At 37.0% G+C, this 19,622-nt stretch overlaps 1 protein-coding gene across 1 annotated transcript; it reads right to left on the bottom strand.

Annotated features, from left to right (window-relative positions):
• Positions 1-4,139: 4,139 nt before the first annotated feature.
• On the bottom strand, positions 4,140-18,629 carry LOC308681608 (poly(rC)-binding protein 3; the record flags this gene model as incomplete). Its single annotated transcript, XM_081350660.1, has 12 exons — positions 4,140-4,497; positions 6,276-6,445; positions 7,084-7,136; positions 8,006-8,081; positions 9,551-9,592; positions 11,119-11,208; positions 11,573-11,701; positions 14,431-14,562; positions 15,292-15,408; positions 16,705-16,737; positions 16,884-16,907; positions 18,546-18,629. 12 exons carry the CDS (start codon positions 18,627-18,629, stop codon positions 4,140-4,142), a joined length of 1,308 nt encoding a protein of 435 aa, XP_081206786.1.
• Between the last annotated feature and the right edge of the window lie 993 nt (positions 18,630-19,622).

The raw sequence follows: 19,622 nt of genomic DNA, 5'->3' as shown, positions 1-19,622 counted from the left end.
ATATCCACCGTCGTCTCTGAGAGAACGCGCCGTTAATGCAGTGAAAGCGCAGTCTGTTTCTGCTTTCGTTTTCAGGGAATGAGCGCGTTTACATGCACGTTATTAACTCGATTATGCTGAATAAACTGACAATGCATGTGGTCATGTAAACGGATTAACCCATTTTCCTTTATCAGAGTCAAGTCATAAGTAAGTACCGATCGACTTTTAGATTTTTGCCTCTGATTTCTCCCGGCATTTAAAACCCGCGTTATTTGGGCTTATTGAAGTGCGGTGCGCATAAGTGAAGTGCATCCAGACAGAGGAGGACATATCGCAGACTCCGACTCTTTCTTGACCCAATAAATTAAAACGTGTTTTCATGATCTCGTGCAGAAGCAGCCTACAGTCAAAATGCTGCATCTGTAACGGCATGAGAGTATAATGTGTGTCCGTAAATTTCCCGCTGACATGTTGAAATATACAAGAATGGTCAGATACAAGAATGATTAGGATCTTTTTTTTTTTTTTTACCTCACTATACCAGGAAATAACCTGATTTAGCCTATTAATAAACACTCCACCTTTGCTAGCAAAATAGAAAAAGATTCTCATTTAAAACGAAGTAATAAAACAAGCAAATTGATGAGTAAATAAGCAAGTTAATAATCAAATAAGTAAGCCCCGCCCCCCTCACGATAATATCGTGTATCGCCGATCTCACAGGCTGACGATAGGACGATATGAAAATGGAGCATTTCGCGCAACCCTAGTATGATGTCTGCGCGAGATATGGAAATACATACGTTGACAGGTAGAACATCCTATCATTTAGACAAACATGTTTTGGTCCTGAGAACACTTCTATTATTGATTGCTATCAAGACAGTTTCAACCTAACAGTATAAAGTGTTTATAAAAACATTGCCTACCTTAGCTTTAATATTCATAGAGGCTTTTCTTCTATGGGAGGAAACTGTGTCAAAGAACCCTAGAAAGAAGTCTGTCGTGAAACATTCAAGACAAAGGTAAAACATATGTCATGTAATAGATCATGACATGAGAAAACATGCAGTGTTTTTGATGCATTGTTGGTTCAAGCATTATCACCGGTTTCTATAGGCATGATATGTTCTGAGACTGACTGAGATGAATAGCATTCAGCCTGTCACAGTGTCTGTTCTCCAGTAAACCAGTGAGTGCTGATGACATTTACAAAAAAGCAAACATCCGCCAGAAACAAATGGTTGATAAGCTGGACAAAATAAGCTCTCCAAAAGACAAACATGAATCACATACAGGGCATGAAAACAGCTTTCCCCATGAGGGAACGTACTTCCAGGTTCTTAGAGACCAGCGTACTTTTACCAGAATAACCCTGTTTTAAGCACTGCATGTATTATTGAAAGACTCACGGCAGCAGATATGCATCAGCACCATGAAAACTATTTTCTTTTACCTTTTAACTTCAATCACAACAGGTCAGGCACTGAAATGCAAGGAAATAGGGAATTAAAAAAGTATAATTTCATTAAAAGTTTTATAAATGCAATGCCAAGGCATTTTCTTTGAAGAAAAGTCATCTTTGGATATAAAATTAAACCAAAACAGTGTGAGTACTATTAAAAAGCTGTTGTTTAATTAAAGTCAAATGTCAAAAGCACATTGATTTGTCATACTTTAACAGTAAAATGTGAACAGAATTTCAAGCAATCTAAAATCAAACACAAATACATGTCACATTGAATGGTTGAAACTAGAGTTACAGCGCATCTGTTTAATACATAGTTTTCAAGTTAGAAAACAATTTACATCATGTAGCCAGGATTTCTTGAGTAGTGTCTGAGTCCATAAGAGTCCACTATGTCTTTAGGGTAATCCAATCAGAGATTAATGTTTAGCTGTTAATGTTGCACTACAGCCTCAGACTTGCTATCACTGAGGACAGCCTAGGAAGAAAACACACAATCATACAGAACAACAGATCAAATTATGGTTAAAAACAGTTGTACATCTGATAATTAGCCCTGCTGGGCATAAGAAGCATACAGATCTGCTGTCACAGTTTCATTGTTTATCTTAGCTTAGAGCAAAATAACACCTTTTAGTAGATATTGCTTTACATTTAACACAAAGTATAGGTTTTACTAGGGCTTTTCAAACTGGTGTCCTGGGACCAGGGAGTTGCAAGGGAGTGCTATGGGGGTTCAAAGAAAATGAGAGAGAAAAAAACAAACAAAAAGATATAAAATACATACACTACCGTTCAAATGTTTCTGGGTTTTTTTTTTTCTTACGTTTTTGAAAGAAGTCTCATGCTTATCCAGGCGGCATTCATTTGATCAAAAATACAGTAAAAGCAGTGATACTGTGAAATATTACAATTTAAAATTACTTTTCTATTTTATTATGTTGTAAAATATGTTGTGCTGCTTAATACTTTTGTGGAAACCTTTACACTTTTTTAATCAGGATTCTTTGATGACAGCATTTATCTGAAATGGAAATCTTTTGTAATATTATAAAGTCTTTAGTGTCACTTTTGATCAATTTAATGCATCCTTGCTGAATAAAAGTATTAATTTCTTTAAAAAAAAGACATACTGACCCCAAATGTTTGAACAGTTACTGTCAGCGTGTACATGTTATAATTAAGATGTTAAATATTTTAAATGGCCCTTATTATACTTATAAAACTGCTTTGCAACAATATTCATTGTGAAAATCACTATCAGTAACTTAAATTAAACTGTTCCTCATGTTTACACATCTAAGTAGTTAATCGCCGTTGAACCTTTTCCATGTGAATATTTTCCTGATATTATTTTAAATAGTTTGTTTTGTCATTAATTTAGTGGGAATATAAAAACCAATTATTTAATTTTGAAAACAATATATCACATTTTTTCCCACACAGTATAAATAGGTTTTAATACATGAAAATATAGAGCTGCTAAATATATTAATTCAATCATATCAGGGGGTCCATGGTATTAAAAGGACCCATTGTCCCCCCTCTGACGCCCTGCTGTGCCTTTGTTTTACTGTAATTTTCTCTGCAGTGTTAATAAAAAGGGTTTTTACAAAAAAGTATATTGATGTATGTTTTGACAATGTTATAGTAGGTTACAGTCAGAATAACATCATCAGTATGAGAGGCAGAGCATCACACCCTCTTTTAAATTACTTTGTATATTCCATTGCGATACAATAACAATGATGACAGCCATTCTAATCAGCACATTTCAGATCGCTTTAAGACATATTTATCTAAGAAACACACGCACAACACCGTGAGCTGCATAGTACCAATAAATCAAGTTCTTGTTGGCTTTGGCTTTTCTTAAAAAAAATGTAATAAAAAAATAAACAACAGGAGCAGTGTCAGATAAATTATATGGAGCGAGATGGATATCTCAAAAACTTCAGAATGAAAAGGCAAACAAAATGGAAGACAAAATGAGGAGCGATTCATCTTGTCATGCACTCACCATTCCTAGTTTGTGAAATATTGCACAGAGACATTAAAGAGGCTATATTATGCCCTTTTACAAAGTCTTGATTTTGTTTTTGGGGTCTACTAGATTCTGTTTTCATGCTTGAATGTTCAAAAAAGTCATTATTTTTCAAATATTTCACATTGTTGCAGCACCTTATTTCCCAGTCTATCAGTAACGCTCTGTTTAGTTCCTGTCTCTATGAAGCCCCTCCTTCCGAAAAGCACGATGTGCTCTGATTGGTTGACTGAACCCGTGTGTTGCGATTGGTCAACCACTTTGAGTGTGTTTCAGGAAATGTCACGCCCCTTACCATAACCACGAGTTTCAACACACTACTAACGCAACTCAACCAGGCCTATGGCTTGGGTGGGAATTATTTAAATGAGGAATATTTAGATGTGTTTGTTCCTGGAGGAACGTTCAAAACTACAATCAAGGCTTTTCAGGTAGTTCCAAAACAGTGTGCACTGATATGGAGAATAACTCCTTTTGGAGTGACTTTGCAGACCTTTTGCTCAAACATCAACATTACAGATTAAAGATATTTGAAAATGTAAAAAAAAAGAGGGGGCAGTGAGAGACACTCTCAATCTACTTAATATTAATGAACGAATAACAAACAGATACAACATAAATGGTGAGATAATAGACCATAGCCGCTCAGTATGGGGCAAACTTCTGCCGATCAGATTTTTTGATGCCGGATGAGGTTGGGATCTTTGCGGTGTAGGGGGTGAGGCCGGCCGGGAGGCCTGCGGAGGCGGCCGCGTGCACTGCCAGCAGGGGGACGCTTTTCATGCCAAACAGGCTGGAAACAGGCAATGCGTAGTGGGCACTGGGGAGGGAGGACATGGACGAGGGGGAGTGGACATTAATAGAGGAGGGAGCAGCCAGCATGGCCATGGAAGAGGGTGTGGAGGCGGAGGAGCTGGACTGGGAGAAGCCCAGGCTGAGGTCGATAGGTGTGCTGGAAGAGGAGGACGATGCAGCCTGGATGCTCAGTTTAGCCATCTCTAAACTGCAAACACACATTCAGATCCACGCAAACAAGGAGGGACGTGAGGACAAGTGTGTGGTTAATTGAGGGGTTACGGGTGCACACAAGAGGAGAGAGTGACATGGGACGGGGGTGAGAGAAATAGAGAAAAGAATAATCAATTTAGGGAATGTTATGTGTTACAAGAAGGAATAATAATAAGGGTTTAACATGCCTGGATGAGAATTAATAAAGGAGTGCCAAATGGGTGAGATGAAACAGACCACATGACTGCTGTCTACAACCTACATATTACACCATTATGTAAAATAGATTGCGGGAAAAGAATAGTTCATCCAATGTACGTTTTGTCATTGTGTTTACTCACCCTCATGACTTACTTTCTTCTGTCAAACACAAAAGGAGAAATGTTGTAGAATGTACTGGCTGCTCTTATTTTGACCATATAATGAAGCGAATGGGGACTTGGGTTGTCAAGATTCACAATGAAAGGATATACTGTACTCTATATTCCTGTGTATTCCTATAAGTCTTCTGAATCATATAGTTTATGTGAGGAAAATGCCAAAATTTAAGTTGTTATTCTTCTCCTCCACTGTAGCTCTCAAATTAAATATGATGGCAGACGTTACATTTGACATTACTGCATTAGGTCATGAAACTAATTAGAAACAACTGATGTGATGCGTTCAAAGCCACGCTATTTGATTTTAAATACAATGATTTAATAAGGGTTTAATTGAATAACGTTTTACTTCACACAGAGCTGTCTAATGGCTTCAGAAGTTTTGGAATAGACACTACTGTAAAAAATTTTTACAAATATTTTTGAAGGAAGTCTCGTATACTCACCAAGGCTGCATTTATTTAATCAAAGATACAGTAAAAACAGTAATACTATGAAATAATTAAATAAAATGTGTTTCATTCCTGTGATGGCAAAGCTGAATTTTCAATTAGTTAAACACTTCAAAATAGCCCAAAGGCTCTAACAATGAAAGAGAACCACCAATTGCAAGATAAAACCACTGCTGTAATGAAAAAAGTGGCAAATGTTTCAGTCCTAGTTAACTATAGGCATTGGGAAAGGTCACATGTGACCGAAACGTTTGTCACTTCTTCATTAAAGCAGTCCTTTTATTTTGCAATTGGTGGTTCCCCTTCATTGTTAGAGTGTTTGGGCTTTTTTTGAAGTGTCCCTAATTGGAGTTTTTGATCTATACATCTCATTTGGACAATTTATAAGGCACAGTGAGGTCCTGACATTTCTAAAGCTGAATTTTCAGCAGCCATTACTCCAGGCTTCAGTGTCACATGATCTTTCAGAAATCATTCTCTGCTGATTTGCTGCTCAAGAAACATTTCTTCTTATTATTATCAATGTTAAAAACAGTTGTGCTGCTTAATATTGTGATGGAAACCATGATACTTTTTTCAGGATTCTTTAATGCATAGAAAGTTCAAAAGAACTAGAAAGCTTTGTAACATTATAAATGTATTTACTGCCACTTTTGGTCAATGTAATGCATCCTAGCTGAAAAGTATTCATTTCCTTCAGAAAAAATTATATAATGAGTTGGGGTTTTTTTTGTGTGTCTTTTTTTGTGTTTGTTAGACATAATCATTCTGAACTGTCACAGTATGGAAAAGTGAAGATTCTTCAATAATTCTTTTGTGTTCCACAGAAGAAGAAAAAAAAACAGCTTACGGATTTGGAATGAAATGAGGGTGAGTAAATGATAACAGAATTTCATTTTGACTGAGCTATCCGTTCAAATTGTGAGAGGAAAAGGTCTCACCTTGCACTGATGAGGTACTGAGCCACGCTGATGTTGGCTGGAGAGCCTGTTATGGTGACGTGGCGCACTGCCGAACCGTCTGTGGCTCCGGCAATTTTGATCTGGGCACCAGACATCTGGCGAATCTCATTGATCTTACTGCCCTGTCTGCCAATGATGCAGCCTATGAGCTGAGAGACAGAGACAGACGGGTGAGGGGCAAACAACATCTGGACATTAAAAGACTGGAAGCTGATAGTGAACCTCTAGGACATGGAAGTTGTTTTTCTGTACTAAATGGCATGCCTTGCATTTTACTAAATAAATTCTACAATAACAGATACTTTAATCAGTGTAACAATGTGTCATGGGACAGCATGATAGTAAAGCATACATTTTTATTTTAATGGCCCCATTTGAAAACCTAAGATTCACTTACAACCGAATGAATGTTTTTCCAATAAAAACAAAATATCAAACCAAGTGGCTTGCATTTTAAAGTAAGATATACAAGGCAAGCAGACTTTTCAAGCAAAACACCAAAAAAGGTGTAAAGAGAAATATTTTAGTACACTAAAATGATGATTATTATTTTTTTTAATCAAATAAATGCAGCCATGGTGAGCATAAGAGACTTCTTTCAAAAACATTATTAAATCTTTAAAATTGTATTATTAAATCTTATAATTTATATATTAATAATTTGCACATATATTTTAGATAATGCAATGATATTCAAACAATTGATAACTGCAACATGAACTGCAACAAACATTATGCCTCAAGCTAAGTGTATTATTTGATCCTAAATCTAGATCACATAACTTACATCGTTGGGTATGCTCAGCTCATGAGAACTGGTTGCAAAGGAGGCCTCCAGACCTATGCAGGGAAATGGGAAGGTAAGCAAAAGACAACCTAATGGCTGACAAAAAAATTGATTTAGAAAATTTTTATTTTAACATTGCTACACTGCCACTGAGACTGCTCAAATACAATCGAAAAATATCACATTAAAATTACACAATGTATAAAAGCATTAATGCTGCTTATGTACATGAGTCATGAATGAATTTCTGATAAATTCATGCTGGCCTGGGATTCAAAAACACCCATAAAAGCTTTTCCAGAAAGCGCACATTACCGGAAACGTCTATGGAGAGGCTGTTTCTCTTCAACTCCCTATTTCCATAGTAGTAATTATGGGCTGGCACTTGCAATGTGTGGACTCTGTTTGTCATGATAAATGTGGGCTGCTGTGAGAGTGGGCTTCAGGTTTGCTTAGGAAAATGCTGGCGGTTTGAACAGGTCAGGGGTATTGTGGAGGTATGGAGTGACATGAGGGGGGAAGAATGTTAAATGTTCATGATGAGTTCACATATAAGGAGAAAGAGGGGTGACACATATGCATCACATAGCCGTCATGATGCTGTCGTAGATTCCTTTGACAGCTCAAAGCAGCCATCGACGGCTGGCGTCCGAACACAGACTAACTAGAGCTATCAGGACTGGTTAGTGGTCGTATCATGGCACGGCATGTGCGGCATTGTGCTGGAAGTGTTATGATATTTTTTTGCCTTACCACAAAATGGCTTCGCCCTCATTTTCTTCAGAGTGGAAAAGTAGAACATGCGGTGGTCAGACATGACAGACGAAAGAGCGGAGAGGGAAAGAGACAGATCGAGAGAAAGACAGGCAGAGAGACAGACAAAGGGAGAGACAGACTTCCCTGGGGAGCTTTGGGTACGTACCAGGGAAGGTGGGGTTGCTCTGCCCAAGGGAGGTAAGGGGGATATGCTGCATAGCCAACTGGTGAAGCTTGGTCAACTGCGGGGGCAGGAAGGGAGGTTAGAACTAGCCAATCAAAATGGAATTATTTCAGAGGACACTCACATCTACAGACAGAACAGCACCCATATCAAGTCTCAAAATTGGATTAGTTATCAGGTCCCCCTCTGGACTTACCGTCCACCCCTCCAAATAATGTGATCGAAAAACCTGATTTGCATTTCCTGAAGGGAATTCAAGTGTTTGCAAGGTAGGAAAAGGATTGTGTTAAAGTGTGAGGTACGTTTAGGCTCTGCAGTCGTCATGACACGCGTCTGCTTTTCTGCCAGCTGTCTGTGAGAATCAACAGACAATGTGACACCGGCTTTGCAGTTTAGAGGTAGTGTTACATGTGTTACATACATTCAGGACCAATCACAAATCAGATTGCAAATAGATGAAAGAAAAGAAGACCGATCACAATTGGTTATGCAAATATTATGATTACGTTACCGCCGTTGGTTATATTTTTATTGCCAAACAAGTCAAATTAATATCAAATGTATAAAAAATTATAATTTTTACAAAACTAAAAATATATAACACACCTGAAATGATCTTCTAAACAAAGTCTCAATGATCTGGAAGTCTGTATTTTATGGTTTGTGCCTCAGTAAAAATACCTGCAACTTTACTGTATATCTCACATTGACTTTATACCTCACAATTGCTTGCTACTTTATATCACAGTGTGATTATATCTCACAATATGAAATTTTATCTTACAATTGTGACTGTTTTTCATACCTGCAACTTTACTGTTTATCTTGCATTGATTTGAAATCTTGCAATTGCATCTTTATAATTCACAATGTGATTATATCTCGCAATGTGACTATCTTACAATTGCAACTTTTTTTAATTAACTGCAACTTTATTGTATATCTCGCATTGACTTTAAGTCTCTTAATTGTACCTTTACTGTATGTCACAATTTGACTATGTATCGCATTGTGACTTTATATCTCACAATTGCAACTTGAGTTTGCATGGTGAATAGTTTGACCTGAATTGATTGCAGAAGATTACTTCTAGGGATTTAAAACAAACCCTAACTAGTTAGGAAATAGTAACTGTTTAGGGTTTTATCAATACAGTGCTGATTTGCAACCATTGTAATTACAGAATTCATATGTGAGTGTGTTTCATTAAACACATATTGTTTACTTATGTCTTAACCAAGGATATGAAACCGATTTCCGAGTAACCGATTTTAGTGATGCTAGATAAGATATTAAAGAAAAGGTCATAGACAGAGAGCATCTTCGTTCCTTATGCCTCTGATATCCTCGCTCGAAGGAAGGTAGTGGAGGCTCCAGAGGGACCGGGATATTGGCACTTAGGTGTGTGTGAGGAATGCAGTGGTAGAAATGTGGTTGTGTCAGGGGTGGGATGTGGCTCGGGCATTGCAGTGATGTTGTGAAGAGTGCTGTGAATGATACTGATCAGACAGTGGGACTAACACTCACGTCTTGGGGTGGAATGGCAAACTGTCCTGGAATAGCAAATGCCTGTGAAACAGATAACACATTTAGGTTAGTGCAAATAATAACAGCCAATTTGCTCCTTGGTCATTAGTCACAGTTGACATGCTATGCCCATGGACCGCTTGCTGTCTATGTGATGCATAATTCAATAAAAACCTAGAAAACCTTTGTGAAAATCAAAAGTGTAAATCAGAATTCAAATAAAATAGTGTTTAAAGACCAGTTCACACTGCACCGACAGATGCGACAGACACTTTGTCGGGTTTTGTTGGATCAGTGCGTTATCCCTGTCGCCGTCTGTTGGCGCTCATTTTTGCCGACTGAACATGTTGAATCGGCATTTGTTGGGTTGTGAAATGCCTGAGAAGTACTGTAATCTTGTGATTGTCTGTGTTAGTTGGCACAGTGTGAATTGGCCTTAAAAAGTTTCACAGGTTGATATATTGAGCACTTAAAATAACTAATTATTGGATTTTCCATGGTTTGCCAGGTTAGTGGCTTCAAATCTTGAGACACTTAGTAGTATGTATATTAGTTATCCACAAGCAAACCTGTTTTGCTGTGTAAAATAATCAGTAAGTTTTGATCATCAAGTCTACACAGGTTTCTGTATAACCATTTGGGGAGACTGCTGATCCATATTTTCACTTTTTTAGATGCCTTTTAATAGTTGTAATGACTAAATTTCACATAAATTCACCCCTAAATAATGCGTAAAACAAACAGTGGTTGGTTGCTTTGTTCATTTTCCAGTGGGCAGCTCTTGGCCAGAATAAGCTGCAAAGTGGACCAGACTTTACACCACAAGTCAAAGTCTGTCCATGTGAGACTTTTATGTCATTAACATATTTAAGAGTGCCAGGTGGAATTATGACTAAACTATGTTAAATTCTTCCTAATGTAACCACAAGGGGGCATCACATGAACATCCCATGCTGTCACCAGACATAGCAAAAAAATAAATTAAAAAAATACAGAACTTAACTGCTTCTTAGCATTTTAATCCTCCAGACAAATGGAGCTTGTAGCTGACATGATTTTTCATTATACAGACAACTAGCCTTTGCAATCCTCACCTCAAACTAAATGTCATGATCACTCAAATGAACAACAGAAGCCCTTTGGATGACATACCAAGAGGAGATGTCAAAAATAAAGGGTCAGAGTTAGTATTAATTAGTATTTTTCACAAGATCTGAATAGAATAGAATACTGATGAATGAATTGTTTAGTCCAGCTATATATAGCTGTGTTTACAAAGATTAGTCACAAGCTTACCAATTCAAACACCTACAGATCTGAATTAGAGATTAAAAGTCAGTCTGATCTGCATGTTCAAGAGCACTTGGAAAGGTCCAATGGCCCCATTGGTGACTGTATTACTGATTGCATCTTGTGGGTTAGATTTATTCTGCCAGCTGATGTCGCAAAATAATTAGTGTAAATATCCACACTCAGAGTGTCCCACTGGCACTGCTGGGAACTATGAAACATTACTGCATGTGAAGTGTTGTTTCGATTCTTTGGTTTCTGATGGATGGAGAACTCACCGGCGCAGCATGTGTTTGCGACAACACTGTGTGGCTGCCACCCACGGAGGGTTTAGGTCGGTATGGAATGGTGGCTCCTTTAGGTGGCGACTAAATAAGGGAGATAAACAGTCAGGACGAAAGCAAAGGCGTTTAGTCAGTATGTTTCTAGAACTCTGTTAAGCCTCACTGGATTTCACTGTTCAAAGCCCAAAGTTAATACGGGCCAGGGAAAAGCCTGCAAAACAAAGGCATCCAAGGTTGGATTCTGGGAACTAATGAAGCAAGCAGGGACATTTAACATGTAGGCTAGTGCATGCGCTCAAAGCGAATGCAAATGAAGTGTGAAGGTGAAAAAGTCCTGGAAAAGATTCCCCCACCTCTGAAATAACATTTAGGCACAAGGCAAATCTTGCATAATAGCACAGATTTTCAATTAAAAGATGGATGCACTTTCACGTGCACGCTCACAAACCTCCAGCATGATGGTGCAGATGTGTTTCACACACTGTGTGATGGCGTGGGGGGTTCCTGAGATGGTCACGGCTCTCTCAGTCGAGTCAGGCAGTAGGTCTCCTGCGACCTGGACCTGGGCACCTGTGCTCTGACACACAGCAACACTTCTGGTCAACACATGCTGGTCAGGATCTGGGTCACCATTGGAATAAGTTATAATTATTTATAATCTTCCAATATGTTATCTTTAAGCTTCTGATAAGAAAAATGTCAGTGCGATGTATAAAACAATCAGCCTAGCAACAAAACTAGCACTGCAATGATATTAAAGTAACATTACTAATGAAAATCTTTTGTGGTTATTTTGACTACTCCATTGGGTTTTGTATTATAAATAGTGGGAGTTGTGTGTTCACACTGAAAATTCCAAAAAGAAAAGGTGCACTTTAGATACCTGGAGAATGCATGAATTAACCGGAAAAAGAAAGTGTGGAATGTTGGACAGTAAGTCATTTGGACACAACTACAAGATGGCACCAGTTGCGTTTGTATGAAACGAGAGATGCTGTGCATCCAAAACTGCATTACTACATTTAAAGAGGAATGAACTTTGCGACAGTTTCTTCAGTGAACAGTATGTTCCATATATAATAAATTTCACAAATAATAACAAAGAAATGGCAAGTAACACATAACCTATGAAGTAGAAATACTGAAATAGTATTTTCTAGTAAAATGTACTCCAATAGTCCGTTTTATTTACAACTTCGAAAAATCTTTTTTTACAGTGTATATTGTAACTGTCATGTGACATTGTACATTTCAGGGCTTGCATAGACTAGTCGAGTAGTCGATAGATCGACTACTTCAACCACTAGTCGACGCTGTCGGAAACAATCGACTACTCGAGCGTCCATTAAACATAAATGAATTAAAAATGGCGAACGTCACCAACAGACACCACGCGTCAGATGTGTGGAAAAATTTCATCAAGGATGACAAAAATATTGTAATTTGGCCAACTCTGCAAGAGGCCGTTCACATATTGCTTCTAAAAACGTGTGGAAAGCGCGGCGGCCGTGCCGCTGTCTCCTACAAGCGCTCCCGTGGCGTCTGTCATTGCTATGCAACCAAACTGCGCTCTACATGATGACGACGAAGAAGTATCATTCAGCAAAGGATTAATTTATTTCTAGCCCTTGTATTAGCTTTACTACTAGATATATTTCTGGAGATGAGAAGGAAAAACACGCCTGGACAAACTAGCGCACCACGTCCGTTGCTTTCATTATGAGCGCGCTCGCCGCGCGCCTATTTGAAATAACGACCTTGAGCGCGGAAAAGACGCGATATGCGATAAAATTTAAAAATGAAATGTCATAATTATAATGTTTTGAGAGTTTACTTATGTAATTGTTGCATTAGGCTATGAATTAATAAATGTTTATTGATAAGATCTAGCTATTTCATGTCTTTTCATATACAGTAGCATAAACGACGAGTAGTCGAGTAACTCGAGTATTGTTTTGATAAGAAATCGACTAGCAGAAATCAGTAGTTGTGCAACCCTAATTTCTACTAAATTTTGTGGCCAAAAAAGGTCAATTGAAGTCACTTTATAACCAAGAAGCTTTCTTTTGGTAAACGCAGTGAATCCATGTGAACGACTTGGACCCATCCCAAAAAAATGCAGGTGAAAATTTTCACCTGCATGCGAAATTCACAATCGTAAGGATTTATATTGAAATTACGTGATTTTTGCCCGTGAAAATTGTGAACGATTTATGACATACTGTATATTACTAATTCCACACACTGTTTTACCACACACGCCTACTATATACTAGGCATATTCAAACAGTCCGCAGTGTTATACCAGAGAAAGTAGTGTCGATAATATACAGCATTTTCATAGACACTTTAAGAAAATATCATGATGCGATTAACCAATCACATTAGATTGTTCCAGAGAGTTGTGATATAGATATTTTTGTAATAGGGATGTTGATATGGATGAGAGAATATGGTTGAGTGAATTTCTCATTTTGTTTGGTGAGTAGCATTTTAAACTACAGTGTCCATATTGCACATATTAAAACAATTGCAATAGGACTACTAATGATCAATTATAATTTTTCATAATGTAAGTTCTCGGCATTGAGGAGGTTTGCAAATTTTGATTGCTTTCCAAAGCCACTTGCAAAAAAAGTGTGCTTTACAGTCCCTTTTGGTATTACAGCTATTCTCATGACTGACATTGTTATCGTCTGGCCAGTTATTTAGGTCAAGCTATTTGGATACTGTATATAAATGTGAGTCTATTTAGGCCTTGGTGGGCCGTCCTGTCCTAGACATTCATAGCAACTGGGAATAAAAGCAGCCAGTTCACCCCTTACAGCCCTCAGCAGTGAGGACAGCTATATTTATTCAATGTGATCCACCAGCCGAATAAAAAAACAAAGCCTTCAAGCAAAAGCCACTGTCCTCATGTCAATTTCAGCAGCTAAATGACAACAAATGGTTGGGCTTGTGAGATGGATCGCTTTGTTTTCCATCAACGAAAGCCATGAATAGATAAGTTTGAGGAAAAGTGAGGGAGTTCAAGAGTTTAGGTAATTACAGCTCAGGGGTGCAGCCGTCTCATAACGTGGATTTAGCGGAAGCCTGAGCCGAGCGGCCCCCTGTGCTCAGGAATAAAAAGTTCTGTCTTGATGAGGACAATCAATCATGCTGATGTTAAGTGTTTCTGCCTGCCGCTGAGGCAACGGAAACTAATTGTTTAACGGATCATTCGGTGCATCATCTGGGAGCCGCTGTGACCTGCATTACAAACCCTGTGCCTTTGCAAACAATTCAACTTCTAGCTAGAATTTCTACCTCTCGGATCTCTTTGATCTTCGAGCCTCCTTTGCCAATGAGTGAACCGCACTGACTGGCAGGGAAGACGAGGCGCAGTGTCACAGGAGGCCTGCTTGTCACGGTGCTGTTTATCATGGATGCCAGGATATCCTGAAAGAGATCATATATATATCAGAAATCAGCTCAGTTCAGCTCCTGTCAAGTCATTGTGTCCTTTTTTTAATAAAAACAAGTTTATAAGACAATTTTCAGGGATAGGTGCTGACAGTGTTTGAAATGAAAGCTCTACACACAGCCAAGTATTGACAGGATTTTACTAGATTCGTTTTTTTACAATAAAATGCTGCATTTAGATGAGATCGATGCATTTGCTGTGCTGTAGCAATGTAAAAAATAACCATATCAAGCTGCATTGTGGGACAAAAGCGTAAATAGTTGTAAGTCAGTATTACAGTAATTAGTGTTCCCCTTGGCTGGGACCTAATTTACTTTTAATTCATTTAATTAAAAGCCTGTGTAATAGTGTTACAGAACACAATTGGTTGTGCTGTGCAACATGGAGAAAATAAAGCAAGTGACTGACTCATAATTCAGGTCATTGCAGGCATATTACTATGGAAATCACACTATTAAAGTTAGTATCTAAATATCTGACACAATTGTGATTCAATTGCATAATACTTCTATATCATTCACATCTACAGTAATCATTTAACTGTAACAGTTGTACAACCACCTCTGTAAAATGAATGGGAAAGTATAGCAAATAGTAGCTAGGAATAAGCCCACATAGATATTTTTACACTATACTAAAATCTTAAATGAATAAAATCACCCATGGCATTATTGGCTCATTACTTCTGGAAAAAATCCGCCTACCTCCTCAAACTTCTCTGCAATCATGGCGAAGGCTTTGAAGATGACCTCAGACGGTCCAGTGATGGTGACAATGCGCTCTGGACTGGAACCGTCTGATATATTAATCCGGGCTCCACTCTGAATCCACAGAGAAAAGCAGAGTTTTTGTGCTGCATCACATTTAATTGATCAATCTGGCCTCTGGGCTGACAATTGCACCCTCTCCCAGTTAAATACCATATCATGCAGATAATAAGATGAGTTTGCTCAAACTGAAAATTATCCCATTTTTCTGCCGTCTAATTTTTGAAATACATGTGGCCACCCAAATGAGTTACTTTTAATCTTTATACAGCTATTCAGCATTAATAGTGTGAACTGCATGTCATTTCAAAGCAATAGTCCATAGGCAGTGCTGGGTAGATTACTAACAAATTGTAGTTCGTTACTGATTCAAAATTACATGACAAAATAGTAGTTAGTAACGTAATCTATTACGTTACACATTTTAGGTAATGTAATCTGACTACTTTTGGATTACTTTTACATTACTTTTGACCTAACTCATTTATCACAGTGAATTGAATAGGATAATATGTGCCATATTGATATAAAAACGAAGAGAAGAGAAAGAAAATATAATCCATTCTTTATCAACAACATGAATTGCATTAAACATTACATTAGTCAGGGTTTCCCAGACTGGGGTTTGTGAAGGAACTGCAGGGGGTTCCTGAATTTAATGAAAAGCTAAGTTAAATAAATCATAAAAATGTAAAATAATTAATTTTAAAATAATCAAAATTATATTAACAATGTGTTTGAAAGAAAAATGCATTCCAAAGATATGGCAATACATGGTTAAATGACTTGCTGAGTAATAATTAAAATGATAATTAATGTGTTTGTCAGGAGTTGATTTGATATGCAATGTCGATATGCTTTGTGGCCTCTCAATTTTCCGTGTAATTATACCTGACTAGTGGCTGGTCTCTCTGTGCAATTACACACAACTAGAAGACTTTCTGAATGTATGTTCTTTTTTAGAAAGGACCATTTAAAACATGAGAAGAAGATAAATTATGAATGGAGAATCAATATTATGAATGATTTACTGCCATTGTGTGAATATTTAATTATGTAATCACTGCCATTGTGTTAATAATACGTAATTATGTAATCAGTAAAAAGTAACTGTAGTCTGATTACGAGTATTATAATCTAATTATAAGTACTAAATAATTATAGTGTATAGTAATAATAGTAATTTTTGGAATCTGATTGTGTAATCCAGATTATATGTAACAAGTTACTACCCAGCACTGTCTTTATGCAGCACTTTAATATGCAAAATATAAAATTAGGTTTTGATATTCAAGAATAAATTAAAAAAGATCAGTCTTATTTAATCATGAAGATCAATGAAGCACTTACCTCCTCTCTCATTTTTTTGACAGTCTCTCCTTTCTAAAAACCAAACAAGGGAAAAATCATTTTAAAAGACTATCTGAATATTAAACAAATTAATTATGTCAGAATGTGTATATTAAGATTAGAGTGTAAGCCATATTAAACACAATAAGAACCGTTCTTTGAGACTGTAAATTGTTTACCTTTCCAATGATACTTCCAACTTCCTAGAAACACACACGAAACAAACAAATAAAAAACATGGTTAATCTAAATGATTGCATGGTAAACTGTAGAACTACTGCATAATGGTGTGTCATCTGTCTTCTTAAAGGGTTTTCATATTCTACACTATATATACTATCAAAAGTTTGGAAAAAATAAGTTTTTTTTAATGTTTTTGAAATAAGTTTATTATGCTCACCAAGGATGCATATACTGATAAAAAATACAGTAAAAACAGTAATATTGTAAACTATAATTACTGTTTTCTATTTGAATATATTTTAAAATGTGATTTATTCCTATGATGGCAAAGCTGAATTTTTGCGAGTTGAGCGCGCCTGCTCTTAATAAAGCTGAATTTTTAGCATCATTACTCCAGTCTTCAGTGTCACATGATCTTTCAGAAATGTGTCGCTCAAGAAACATTTCTTATTATTATCAATGATGAAAACAGTTGCTTAATATTTTTTTGTGGAAACTGATCATTTTCTCAGGATTCTTTGAAAGTTCAAAAGAATAGTATCTTTTGTAGCAGTATTTCGTAACATTATAAATGTCTTTACTGTCACTTTTGATCAGTTTAATTCGTGTCACGACTGGGCTGAGGAAGAAGACGAGATTACGGGCAGCAGATCTAAATGCAGCGTAACTTTATTAAATAAAACAAAGGATTAAACCAGATTAGATTAGAGAACACGAAGAGTAAACGTAACAGTGTGCTATGGCATTTGCGCACAAAGGTACCTTACGAAACGGTTTAATGATCTACAGCAAAATAGAGCGAGCTTTGGTGAAAATTAAACAAATATTGCATTACTACAGTAATTTCTCACTAGAAATGACATCATCAGATGAAGTTATCTGTGCCTTGATGCCTTCCTACCTTGGAATACATCCTCAGACGGCAGCATTTTTAAGTTTATACTGAATCTCTGCTGAAACAGGTGTGTGTAATCATTGAATGAGCAACCATGACAACAGAAGAAACATTAAGGAAACACAGGAAATGACGATAGCAAACTAAAAGCCCTTGAAACTCAAACAGAAAAAACAGCAGATCGTGACAGCGTCCTTGCTGAATAAAAATATTAATTTCTTTAAAAAAAAAAAGTATAACCCGAACTTTTGAATGGAATTAAGGAATATCAAAATAGTAAGCAGCAAAAACTGTTTTTTTAACATTGATAATAATAAGAAACATTTCTTGAGCACTACTGACAGTTCAGCTTTGCCATCACTAAAATAGAATAAAGTTATTTTAAATTGTCATATTACTGTTTTGCTGAATTTTTGAAGACTTCTTTCAAAAGCATTCAAAAATAGCAATTATTCCAAACCTTTAACAGGCAATGAAGATAAGCAGAGATGTTCATAAGCAGGAATATTGTGACTTAATTTCTTTTCATAAGAAAAGATGATTGTGTAAATGCCACTTTATGCTGCCCACACTATTTCAGAATATGTCGTCTAAAATAACATTTTAGAATCAATTATATAGACGATCTGTAATCTGAAATGTCACCTATACAATTCTAAATCTTTCTCAGGTACTGTATTTATTGCTTGACTGGATGCGCTTGCAAAACACAAGGCTGAAAGCAAACAAGTACAGCTCTGTGAGGATTGGAGATGTGTCTTACCTTTCCATGCATTAGCAGGCGGATGGTGAGGGTGACATTTAGCCCCCCCTCCGATACTCCTCCCTCCTTCTCATTCATATTCATTCTTCTCTTGGGTCTAGATGCTTCAAACAGACTGTCTCTGTGCACACAAACAGACAAATTTACCCATTCAGTCAGAGCAGATATGAAATGAATTTCAGTGTGCAAACATTTCAGCCTTGAAAACTCATAATTCTCTCCCATTAACCATCTCAGCTGTAAATGTCTATTCAGTCGTGTGTTCGATTTGTTTAGCTGTAGGTACCAGTTGTTGTGCTCTGACATTAAGTTGGGTGTTATTTTCCTTTTGGACTCGGATGGGCAAGGACCTGCCTCTAACGTCTCTAATGGTTCTGCTTTAATAGAAGTGGCGTGACCGTGTTTGATAAGACTCAAAAGAGCCACTTGTGTCTTTCTAGGCCTGTGGATCAAGTGACATTTGTGTGACCATGTCTAACAAGGCCCATTAATTCATCAGTGAGGGAACACAATGTCGCCTGTTCCCAAATTCCGCACATCTCAGAGCACTTTATAACAGAGCATTTTACCATCTACATCTAAATCGATTCTAAGCCATATGAGATCACAGAGAACATTCATGGGTGAAACTAAAAAATGAGTCAGCATTAGATCAGAGGAAGTGTTAGTGGATTGTTTTAAATTTCACTTTAATGAGGCCTTATTCATTCCTTATATTCCTCTAATGAGGCCCTGCAGCTATATGACAAATAATTGAATGCATTTTCTTTATTTATCAGATCTATTATTCCAACTGAGTCCCGATGCTTTCGTTTGTTAGCCCTCTTTGAAAACTACTGCTTTTGAAATGTTTTCAGACTTACATAAGCTGTTAAATGGAACGTGGTTCCTCTTTCCATGACACTCCAGCAGCAGAGGAACTTGCTAAAGAGATGTGAACAGCTGAATAGATTAAAAGAGAAAGAAATGTTATATGTAAAGATTTATAGTGTTAGAAATGATTTCCATTTTGAATAAATGCTGTTCTTTTTAACTTTTTATTCATTGATGAATACTGAAAAAGTATCACAGGTTCCA

This window comes from Scardinius erythrophthalmus (assembly GCF_964197995.2).
Source record: "Scardinius erythrophthalmus genome assembly, chromosome: 21".
Classification (NCBI taxonomy): Eukaryota; Metazoa; Chordata; class Actinopteri; order Cypriniformes; family Leuciscidae; genus Scardinius; species Scardinius erythrophthalmus.
Note: the sequence above shows the minus strand (reverse complement) of the source record. Positions and strands in the feature narration are given on the sequence as shown.